Source organism: Scaptodrosophila lebanonensis, unplaced genomic scaffold (assembly GCF_003285725.1).
Source record: "Scaptodrosophila lebanonensis strain 11010-0011.00,11010-0021.00 unplaced genomic scaffold, SlebRS2 tig00000043-arrow-pilon, whole genome shotgun sequence".
In the NCBI taxonomy this organism is placed as follows: Eukaryota; Metazoa; Arthropoda; class Insecta; order Diptera; family Drosophilidae; genus Scaptodrosophila; species Scaptodrosophila lebanonensis.
This window is the reverse complement of record NW_022060545.1, coordinates 9,349,109-9,359,918: the sequence shown is the minus strand read 5'-3', so window position 1 is coordinate 9,359,918 and position 10,810 is coordinate 9,349,109. Positions and strand designations below refer to the sequence as shown.

Genomic DNA, 10,810 nt, shown 5'->3' with positions numbered 1-10,810 from the left:
TGATTGAAAAGCTCTTTATGGTTGAATTTTCTGAAGTATAATCTAGAATAAATTATAAATGAAAATAAGACGAGATTGTGCATTTCACTTCTGTAAGATTATTTAATCAACTCTTTAACTTTTGAATTCTACAAATTCTTGGTATACATCATCAAAGAATCCCCGACTGGCAACATTTACGTGAGGTACTATAAGTGTGTTTAGGGCATTTATATAGCTATCTTTTTTTAATTTTAATTGAAGTAACATATTCTTGATAAACTTAAAATCTGACGCAAAGGTATCTGACGCTAATGCATCTAATGTATAGCCATTTTTTTTATAGGAAATGGAAGGGACAGAATTTCCAGGAAAAAGGAATTATAGAAAAAAAGAACTGTACTGTTTAAAAAAACGAGAAGACATCAAAACTTAAAGCCTATCTCAGTTAAATGTTTATCATGTCATCAGATAGGAAAATGAAGTTGTAAATGAAACTTAACTTCGTCCCTTAGCAGAGTATATCTTTTCAAACATTTCGATTACCTCCTTTTTTTGGATTGCGATTTTCTGTAATGGTGTTTCGTGCGCTTGTTTCCCACTTGACGAAGCTTATAATATATTAGTACCACAACCAACAGCAACGCGGCTAAAACATCTAATGAATGTATTTGAAAGATATTCATGTCCTTGGCCGGGGAATGCAAATGCTCGGGATTGGGCTGACGTAACAAATACTCTACCCACCACACAGCTAATTCTAAAGAAGGCAATGGATTATCCCGGAATCGAATGGAGCGTTTGCGCATTGCGGCGGCTATATCCTCACTCTCTGCCGCATCCTTGATTGCATTCACCAAATCTTTAGTATTAATGCTTGCATAATCCACTTTAAGTGCCACTCCAGCATCCATAGATTGACGCAAGTTCTAAACAAGGAGTGAAGTTCATATCAGGATGGGAGCTCGGCTAGATAAAAATAACTCCACTTACGCGATATTGGTCGAGAAAGAGCGGTATACCCACAATAGGCACGGCATGCCAAGTGGCCTCCTGGGTGCTCAAAGCACCGCAATGTGTGACAAAAGCCCTCAATGATTTGTGAGCTATTGAATAGAAATAATAGAATTTAGTATATATTTTCATTTGGATGAATAAAGATATATTATATGGCCGAAAAAATGGAATGAATTGCTATACTCAGAGAAACATAGTTCGGTAAGCTCCAATACTCTTATTTAAAGCTGAATATCTTGAATTGAAATACGTCTGATTAAGTAAGTTCTGACTCACCGTATCAGATTCAAGATTCAACTGATGTACGCAAAATACTTTTACACATATATAATAAAAATATATAATGAAACTCTTCATATGTTTTAAATATATAAAGCCTTTCAAATCGGCTTAGAATTCTTCTCCCTCAGCTTAGGCTATTTAAAAAGAAATCACTCACCCAAGACATCGCGCTGTGGCAAGAAACTGCTGACCAACACATTATTCGGTAGATTTATGTCCAAATTCTTCAAATAATTTGCATCGAATTTCCATAAAAAGTTATAGTTGGGCAGCTGCCGAATAGCCTCCACGATGACGTGCAAAGATTTCACGGCCACATCGCTGGCCTGGACATTGGTGCCCATTGAGATGAGCACAGCTCCGTTTTTAGCCGAACGCATAAAATCGTCCAGGTGTCTGGGCAGGGGCTTTGATTCTCCGATATGCATGCCACCCACTTGAATGATATGCGATGGCAGCGATTCCACATAATCAATGGACGGGTGAGAGTTGACCAACGCAATGACCGTAAGCTTGGCTAGTTTGGTCAAAGGTGGCATTTCGGCGCCAAAATGGGGGCGCATAATTTCATCAAGTGCTGGATTATAGAAAGTACGCCGATAGCTGCAAATATTAGAGTCTTGTGAATTCGGTTTGCAGCAACAGAATCAGCACTTACAAGACATCGGCGGCAAATATTAGTGTATTATGTAGGCGCTGCAGGAAGTTCATATTTTCGCTATACGCCGTCCACTGATAAGGCGTCAATGCAGGCGAATAGGTATTCGACATGAAGTCCAAAGTTGTGTGAGGATTCTGATAGGCACTAATGCCCACAATGGGCGGATACCGAAACCTGTGGGCAAACCCTAACATATATGGTCCTAGCGTATAGTCATTAATGATCAGATCGAAGTGAAAGTCGGCCGGATAATCGAGCAGCTGCTGCATGCCCTGGGAGGCGGCTATAAGCTTTGCTGTCCTCAAACCATACTCATAGGTCCTTGCTATATTCTGAAAGCTGTTCGCATTTACGATATACTCTATAGTCATCTTGTCCTCAACATCATTGTACATATCGTAGGCGCGTTCCAAATATATGTAACTAACATTGGCGGGCACTGGGTCGTCGTCTCGTGGCAAGTCCACCGATAGTATGGTGAGATTATGACCACGTCTGGCTAATTCGTGTAACAACACGCTGTTCCTATTTACAAATTTCGAATTAGTCGTACAGCAAATACAATTTTCGTCGATTCTTCTTACCAAATGTGATGACTGTGAGAGGTCATGCCCATTAGTGCTAATATATTGGCTCCGAGAGCGGAGCTCAAACACAACAAAGCGGTGCATACTTGTATAATCGCAAAAGTCGTAAGAGACATCGCAATTGATAGTGAAACATTTTCCGTGCACTCTCTGGTTTTTATAGCAATCGAGTGTCAGTGGATTCTACAGTGAGGCTTCGTATCTTATCAATCTGCATGGAAGTGGACAAACAAAAAGAGTCAAGCTTTTTAGGCAAAAGTACTATCTTTGAAGAAATGTTTATGCACTTTTGAATTTGGCGCCAAATCTCTCGCAGAGACTCGTTTCCCCATTTTTCTTCACAATATTTAGAACTATTTCCTTTTTTAGAAGTCGATCCAATTACGCAAAATCAAAGTTGTGGAATGGTTTCGATTTAAAAATGTTCCACAAAAAACTACATTATTTTGCCATTTACTAATTCAATTGAATTCGAAAACTGAGATGTTTCAAAACGCATAAATAATAGGAAAAGGAATGGTACTGACAACAAAATTGTTAATAATTGCAGAAAAAATAAAAATGTTTACAAGTTTTAAGAATAGATAAGACAGAATAGACAGAATAGACAGAATAAGAAATATCTGTTTTTGAAAAGTTAAGGTTGATAAAGGTTGATGAAGGTTGATAAAGGCAATTATTTTTAAAAATATTTTAAAATAACAATTTGTATTTATTAAGACTTTAAAATAACAAAGATTGAACAAATTTCCAAGACTATTTATTTATTTATAAACTACAATTCTTATAACAAATCTATCAAATTTCTTCAAATCGATTTGGCTGCATTTTCAGATTTTCAAAAAGTGAGTGTATACCAGTTAACAATGGCTATATTATTTGTCAAGACTAAACGTTTGCTACACTATAAAATGCTGACACCATGTCTACAGGGCTTCCGAGGGAAAAGAAATAAACTGTGATTGTTGGCAGGTTGAGGTATTAAGAAGAACAAATTTGTAACTTAGATCTGAACTAAAGATCTTACACCTCAATAAACACGACCTGATGGTCTTATAAAAATCATATCTTTTTGATTTGTTAACTTACCTGAATGAGGAAATTACCTATTTCTTAAATCGAGACGATAAATTTGATATAATTTGGATAAAGATCGGATACAGTTCGAATAGTTTGGCAGATATAAAACGATTCGTTAAACAATTGCTTATAATTTAAATTACATTATAAACCTCTCTTAAGAATTATTCAGATCTATGAGTAGTGGACTGGCTAATAAACTTTCCCCCAACGGGTCAGTGATGAAAGGTGAATAACTTTAATTTTTAATTATATTTTATCTTTTATTATTTAAGTATTTTAATTTTAATTTGTTTTCTTCTATCTTTTATTGCTATATTTTTTCATCTCCACTTCTTTTTTGATAGGTCTAATAACGTATCTGACTACTCTCTGCTGTGAATCGGGGCATAGCTGGCCGTTTGGCAAATAAAATTCCCCCACCGTGTCGGATTTGTTATTAGATATTTTTGTCATTTTTTGTCATTTAATTTTTAATTATATTTTATCTTTTATTATTTAAGTATTTTAATTTTAATTTGTTTTCTTCTATCTTTTATTGCTATATTTTTTCATCTCCACTTCTTTTTTGATAGGTCTAATAACGTATCTGACTACTCTCTGGCCGTTTGGCAAATAAAATTCCCCCACCGTGTCGGATTTGTTATTAGATATTTTTGTCATTTTTATAGGCTTTTTTATTTCTTTAGTTTTACTTAGTTTAAGTTCTCTATTGTATTGATTTTTTTTATGTATAGTACATCGACTGCATTGTTTGTCTATGAAAATAAATAACTAAATAAATGGCGAAATGAATTGGAATTGATAAGGCCACTTTACTTCGTCAAGTTTCATCGAATCATTGTTAAATTTAAAATTTACCAAACCGCGCTATGGTGGTTCTACTGTACTTTCGTCTCACTATCTATTAAAGAACAAAAGCAGACAAGCTCAGCTATGACTTAAGCCTCATTGTTTAATATTTACGTTTTAATAAAATACGCTACAAACTTTACACACTCACACATACCTGCACACATACATATAGTACGAGTATAGATTTATCGCGTGTTTGCCAACGACTTCTAATCTTATCGGGCCGGCATATACTATTTAAACAAACGAAAAACGGTGAATCAGTCGCCCGTTGCCGGCACACCCGAGAAGTGGTTCGAAAAATGTTGGGAAAATGGGAAAAGTCGGAACTGCTGTTGCTCTTTCTCCTGAGCTGTGGCGCGTTGTGTGCACGGGGGGCCAACATATTGGGTTTGGTGACGACGCCACAGGGTGATAATCCCGCCTGGACGCAGCCGCTTTTCGAGGCGCTGGCCGCTCGTGGACACAGCGTTACGGTGCTGAGCACAGCACCTGTTCTGAAGAATTCGGATATCACACACATTCCACTGCAAAACGATTACGATGTGGTAAAGAAGCACTTTGTGGACGAGGGATCGGGTGAATATAGAGACTATTGGTCGTTCCGGCATTTACAAATCTGGTACGAGGCGATGCTGGGCAGCTGTGGCTCCGTGCTGGAGGCACGCCTGCTAAAGAAACCAAGTTCCCATCAGATGCAGAGTCTGCAGGTCGATTTCGATTTGGTGATCTATGATGCGACCTATGCTTGGGATTGTGTGCTTCATATGCTGCTGAAGCAGCGCCAGGTGCCTGTGATGGGGGTAAGTGGCGGAAAACTGAACACCGAACTGTTGAAGGTAATGCGCGCATCAGACACCATCAATGCCGCCAATATTCCGCACTTTATCAGCGAGCTGCCCCACGCAATGGGCTACTGGCAGCGCGTCCACAATCATCTGCTCTACCTGGAGGAGGTCTTGTAAGTATATCTATATACCTTAGATTCCATCTATCTATATCTCTTTCTCACTCTCTTGCAGCCTGCGCCTGGCCATAGCCAGTCCAGTACTCAGAGGTCTGCTCAAGACTGATGATTTCCATCATCGTGTCAATCTCATGCTGCTCAACACCCATCCCGCTCTGGATTATGTTCAGAATATGCCGCCAAACATTTTAGAGGTGGGCGGCTTGCACATACGCCCCCATTCCCGCGAATTGTCGCAGTCTGTTGAAGTGTTCCTGGAGGACTATTCCGAGGGCGTTATATACATATCATTGCCACGAATAGAGCTGTTCCCAGAAATGGCCCGAACGGCAATTATCGATGTGGTTGCTTCGTACCGAAATTATGGCATTATATGGAATCTACATAATGAGGAACTCAAGAACACAATACCTGTTGAAAAAATGACTAATTTGCATATCGTTCAAGTGGAGCCGCAAGCACAACAGGACATACTGGGTAAGTTTTCTGAAAAGCTACAATCAAACCATTTTCAGCTTTCAAGCAACCACTTATTTTACCGACATCAGTGTTTAAATACGTGTAGAAATATATCTTCACAGCCATGGCTATTTTTATTTCAGAACCAACTTCAACTCATTTTTGAACACAATATTTTTAATCACCTCCAAAAAACGTTCCCACCAAATAATCTCATACCTCAAATACTGATATAGCCGAATTAAGAGTCTTAGATTAGTTCTTTAGGTATTCAAAACCCGTCTACTTTTATTTGAATACTATCAGGTCTTGCCAGTCCTTGCTAGGCTAACTATTTTTGCTTACAATTATACGTTTATTTATAATTATTTCTCACATACTTTCCAATACGTATATAACGAACATTTTCGAATTCATTCAATGAATATTTAAACAAAAGTTATTTCACGCATTTTTTGCTTATGGAAAAAACAAATTTCAAACTATATTCATTATTCATCATCATTATTGAAACAACTAAAAAATGGAAGGAAAATCGGAAAAGTACCTTAATGGATTAATTTATAGAGAAAGCCAAAATGCTTGAAAAAAATTAAAAAATTGACAGAAAACAATTTTTTTATCCAATCGTATATATATATATATTTTATATATATTTTTATATATATGCATGATGATAAATAGAATCTTCTTCATCTTCATTTTGTTATAACAACTTACCTCTCTTCCTCTCAAAGCATATTCGAATGTGAAGGCCTTTATAACGCATGGCGACAGTTTCAGTCTGCAGGAGGCCATATACAATGCTATTCCCGTCGTGGTATTTCCCATGCTTCATGATGAGATCAATGTGAGTAGCTGTTTTTAAGGTTACTATTTGATGTATAACCTTTGTATACCATCCTGTAGAATGCACAGCGAGTTAAGGAACGTAGCTTGGGTATCACAATTGCTGTGAAAAGCTTCTCATACAATTCCTTTTCATTGGCGCTGAAGCGCGTCCTGTTTGATGACCACTTTTCGGATGCCGTGCATCAGGCCAAGCTTAGTTTTCGCAATCGGGCCATGTCGCCTGTGGAGGAGGCTGTCTGGCATGCCGAAAAGCTAATGACAGAACCTCAAATCTATGATGCCCTCAGCAGTCCGGAGGCGCACAGTCAAAATTATTTTGTGCGCCATTCGTTGGATGTACTTGCACTGCCAGCTCTCTTCATCCTGCTCTTCATATTCAATGTAGCCTTTTTGATCATGCAAATGATAGCTGGCTTTAAGGATATGCGAAAGAAGAAGCTAGAACATGAACAGCTCCTGCCCAAACCACGCGGCAAAAAAAGTCTGAAGGAGGCAAAGTATATTCCATTACGCAAACAGCAAAAACATGACACGCACCATACCAGGGTGCAAAAGGATGAATAAAAGGACGATATTTAATGTACATAAGAGTTCTTGTCATTTTTGCAATGCTAGTAAATTGAAATGCAGGATCTTAAGTTGAGCATTTAAATGCATTTCGTGTTTATAAATAATTAATTAATTTAACTTACTGCTCGATCTTAATATATATATTTGTGTATTGCAAAATAGGGTTTTAAGCTAAGCGTTTTAGGTAACTCGCAACATAAATACTTATCCCTCCGAAGACAAAGTATGTTTAGTTCATTTTTATAAACATTCTTAATAGCCACATAAAAAGACATCCTTGACAAACTAATTGTATATACGAAAATAAATGCTGCATCCATGTACCAGCTGCTTTAAAAACGCCACTAGACATTAATTTAATCGTTATATCTTTATCGATCAGTTATTGGAAAATTTGGAAGTACTAGTATTTGAGCCTAATAACAAATAGAGTACCTAGAAGAATAAAATTACTGTGACATTATCTTCCGGTGGAGATATTTGCCAGATTTGACTTCCAATGATTTTTTTTCCAAACCTGAAAAAGAAAAGAACCACAAAAGAATTATCAAAGAAAAACTTAGGGTTTGCCATTTTTATGAGCTCGACGTTTTACACTATAAACAGGGTCACAAAACTATTAAACATTTATTATACTTAGTTCCCATGTAGCAATACTTATAAAGATCATTTTTCATCTATTTCCTCTGCATTCCTCTCTGAAGTAAAGTGTGCGAAAAAAATCCCTGAGATAAAAATATATTTGATTGTAAAAATTATTTTGCATTATTTTTAGACTTTTTTTCTACCAATATTTGTAACCATCTTCACTCTTGCTTATAGCAAGAATTCTCCCAAAAGTAACGTTAATTTTTACCTCTATGACTAAAAATTGGAATTAGATCTTAGCTCTTTGCAAACGTCTTGGATGCCCCTCCTTGCTAAAAAAAAAACGTGATTTACCACGAAACAAAAAATTAGTAATTCAGGAATAAACTTAATCTAACGTTTAGCACACGATGTCTAAAAATGTGAATATTTAAAATATTTCGTGCTGCCTAAAAGTGTGCTACACTTTCGATTTAGCTGCTCAGCCGTTTGTCGATGAAGAGCATCCCTTCTAGGTAGTATTTAAGAGCAACTTGCAGAACTCGCTCTGCAGGTAGACCATCCAGGTGTAACTTAACGGCTTCGGTAGCAGTGAGGGAGTCAGGTAAACACGAATCGGGCTTATTTTTATTTTTACTTTCTGATCACCTTCAGTTGTGCATAGCAAGTGAAACAAAAGAACGTGCGAGCCCAAAATAAATGCCGGCAAAGGCAGCGCTCAGTTTAAATTTGAAACGCGTCGTGGTCGCAAGTCAAAGATGCTGACGAAGCTGTTGAAAATCAGCTGCACCTCGCAGAAGTGCACCTTTGCCAAGCCCTTCCAGGCTATGCCCGGACCACGCGGCCCCTTTGGCCTCGGGAATCTATATAATTATATGCCCGGTATTGGTGCCTACTCGTGGCTGGAGCTGCATAAGGCCGGGCGGGATAAATATGAGAAATATGGTTCAATAGTGCGTGAGACTATGGTGCCGGGCCAGGACATTGTGTGGCTCTATAATCCCAAGGATATTGCGACGCTGCTAAACGAACGCGAGTATCCACAGCGACGTAGTCATCTGGCCCTGGCACAGTATCGCAAGCAACGGCCCCATCTCTATCGCACCACTGGGCTGCTGCCCACAAATGGCGAGGACTGGTGGCGTCTACGCTCAGAGCTTCAAAAGGAGTTGAGCGCTCCGCGAAGTGTGCGCAGTTTCGTTCCGGCTGTCGATGAAGTGACGCTGGAATTTATGGAGTATCTGAAGCAGCAACCTGAAACCGAGACTGGCATTGATATGTTGCCCAAGCTAACGCGTCTAAATCTGGAACGTAAGCTGAGCAGGCAAACCAGACTTTCTCTATAAATTTCAATCATCTTCCTTACAGTTACCTGTCTGCTCACTTTTGGAACGCGTCTTCATTCCTTCTCGCCTCGAGAGCAGCTACCGCATTCCCGTTCGACACGCCTTATGGAGGCCGCCGAGACCACCAATAGCTGCATCTTGCCCACCGATCAGGGCCTACAGCTGTGGCGTTATATGGAAACGCCCAGTTTTCGAAAACTACGTCGCGCCCAGCTATATATGGAGAGTGTGGCCCTCGAGTTTGTGGAGGAAAATATGAAGGCGAACGACAGCAGCGGCTCCTTGATCTCTGCTTACATTAAGAATCCACAACTCGATCGATTTGATGTCGTTGGCACTGCCGCCGACTTGCTATTGGCGGGCATTGATACGACCTCGTATGCCTCGGCTTTTCTCCTCTATCATGTGGCCAAACATCCGGATGTGCAGCGGCGCATCTATGAGGAATCCTTGAAGCTACTGCCCAACCCAGAGAAGGCGCTTTGTGCCGATTCCCTGCGCACAGACATCACATATACGCGTGCCGTGCTCAAGGAATCGTTGCGCCTTAATCCCATTTCCATTGGCGTTGGTCGCATACTCAATCAGGACACAGTACTCGGTGGTTACTTTGTGCCTAAAGGTGTAAGTATTGCGTGGGTGTTGTCCTAAGGCGACTAAACTTATAGCATTCTTTTTTTACAGACCACTGTTGTAACCCAGAATATGGTGGCGTGTCGCCTACCTCAGCATTTTCCGGAGCCTTTGCGCTTCCTACCCGAGCGCTGGCTGCAGCAGCGTAGCGCTTTGAATCCCTATCTGGTACTGCCCTTTGGTCATGGCATGCGCGCCTGCATAGCACGTCGTCTGGCTGAACAGAATATGCATGTCCTGCTTCTCCGGGTGAGTCCTTACAAAAAAATTCTTACACATGACAATGAGATTGAAAGCTGTTCTGATGTTATTTTACGTCAGTATGTAATGCGTGGTTTTATTCTATAGCCTAGATAGCTACAAGATACTAGATTCTTCTATAAGCTTGAATAGTCTAAACTATATTCTAAGCTATAGTTGAAGTGTTTAAATTATCTGCAGCACAGCCAGAAAGGACCTAAGGTTAGAAATACAGACGAATCGCGTCTGACCGTTCGTTCCGCTGTTTGTCTGTATGAACTTCAAGATCTTTTGAGCCACAACAGCTAACGTCATTAGACTTTTCAAATAAAGTTTATTAGATACCGTATCTAGTCTCATTATATCATTATATCTCATATACCCTCATATAGCCGTAAAAATGATGACAATGATAAAACCACCTTTCCAACTTCTAAGTAAATGAATCTATTCCGAATTTGTTATTCAAATTTCACGCTTTTCAGCTGCTACGCAACTACGAACTCATCTGGCGTGGTCAAACGGAAGCCGAGCTAGACGTTCTTACGTTGCTGATCAATAAACCCAACGCACCAGTACTGATTGAGTTGCGGAGGCGATTTGAGTGATTTGCAAGTCAATATCTCAACGCGAGGGCTGCACGAAGCACGAGTATTTATACAAATTTGTGTTTGTGGTTCATTGTTTATTTGCG

At 39.3% G+C, this 10,810-nt stretch overlaps 3 protein-coding genes across 3 annotated transcripts; 2 read left to right on the top strand and 1 right to left on the bottom strand.

Moving 5' to 3' along the window:
- Positions 1-210: 210 nt before the first annotated feature.
- LOC115622836 (UDP-glucuronosyltransferase 2B7-like) lies at positions 211-2,626 on the bottom strand. Its single transcript, XM_030516916.1, has 5 exons — positions 2,524-2,626; positions 1,937-2,464; positions 1,436-1,881; positions 973-1,085; positions 211-908 (listed from the first exon to the last, which is right to left on the bottom strand). Exons 1-5 carry the CDS (start codon positions 2,553-2,555, stop codon positions 522-524), a joined length of 1,506 nt encoding a protein of 501 aa, XP_030372776.1. The 5' UTR covers positions 2,556-2,626; the 3' UTR covers positions 211-521.
- A 2,009-nt stretch (positions 2,627-4,635) lies between these two features.
- Positions 4,636-7,322, top strand: LOC115622845 (UDP-glucuronosyltransferase 1-9). The gene is made up of 4 exons (XM_030516926.1): positions 4,636-5,422; positions 5,484-5,905; positions 6,625-6,737; positions 6,797-7,322. Exons 1-4 carry the CDS (start codon positions 4,764-4,766, stop codon positions 7,301-7,303), a joined length of 1,701 nt encoding a protein of 566 aa, XP_030372786.1. The 5' UTR covers positions 4,636-4,763; the 3' UTR covers positions 7,304-7,322.
- Positions 7,323-8,588: 1,266 nt separating this feature from the next.
- LOC115622263 (cytochrome P450 302a1, mitochondrial) lies at positions 8,589-10,803 on the top strand. Its single transcript, XM_030516164.1, has 4 exons — positions 8,589-9,208; positions 9,266-9,867; positions 9,928-10,125; positions 10,602-10,803. Exons 1-4 carry the CDS (start codon positions 8,656-8,658, stop codon positions 10,722-10,724), a joined length of 1,476 nt encoding a protein of 491 aa, XP_030372024.1. The 5' UTR covers positions 8,589-8,655; the 3' UTR covers positions 10,725-10,803.
- The last annotated feature ends 7 nt before the right edge of the window (positions 10,804-10,810 follow it).

Excerpts from the sequence above, each read along its gene's own strand:
- LOC115622836 (XM_030516916.1), bottom strand. The coding sequence starts at position 2,555 with ATGGGCATGACCTCTCACAGTCATCACATTTG. Across the intron at positions 1,882-1,936 it reads ATATTTGCCGCCGATGTCTT|CTATCGGCGTACTTTCTATA; the intron begins GTAAGTGCTGAT and ends TAATATTTGCAG. Across the intron at positions 1,086-1,435 it reads GCCACAGCGCGATGTCTTGG|CTCACAAATCATTGAGGGCT; the intron begins GTGAGTGATTTC and ends TCTATTCAATAG.
- LOC115622845 (XM_030516926.1), top strand. The coding sequence starts at position 4,764 with ATGTTGGGAAAATGGGAAAAGTCGGAACTGCTGTTGCTCTTTCTCCTG. Across the intron at positions 5,423-5,483 it reads CTCTACCTGGAGGAGGTCTT|CCTGCGCCTGGCCATAGCCA; the intron begins GTAAGTATATCT and ends ACTCTCTTGCAG. Across the intron at positions 5,906-6,624 it reads AGCACAACAGGACATACTGG|CATATTCGAATGTGAAGGCC; the intron begins GTAAGTTTTCTG and ends TTCCTCTCAAAG.
- LOC115622263 (XM_030516164.1), top strand. The coding sequence starts at position 8,656 with ATGCTGACGAAGCTGTTGAAAATCAGCTGCACCTCGCAGAAGTGCACC. Across the intron at positions 9,209-9,265 it reads AACGCGTCTAAATCTGGAAC|TTACCTGTCTGCTCACTTTT; the intron begins GTAAGCTGAGCA and ends TCTTCCTTACAG. Across the intron at positions 9,868-9,927 it reads GTTACTTTGTGCCTAAAGGT|ACCACTGTTGTAACCCAGAA; the intron begins GTAAGTATTGCG and ends CTTTTTTTACAG.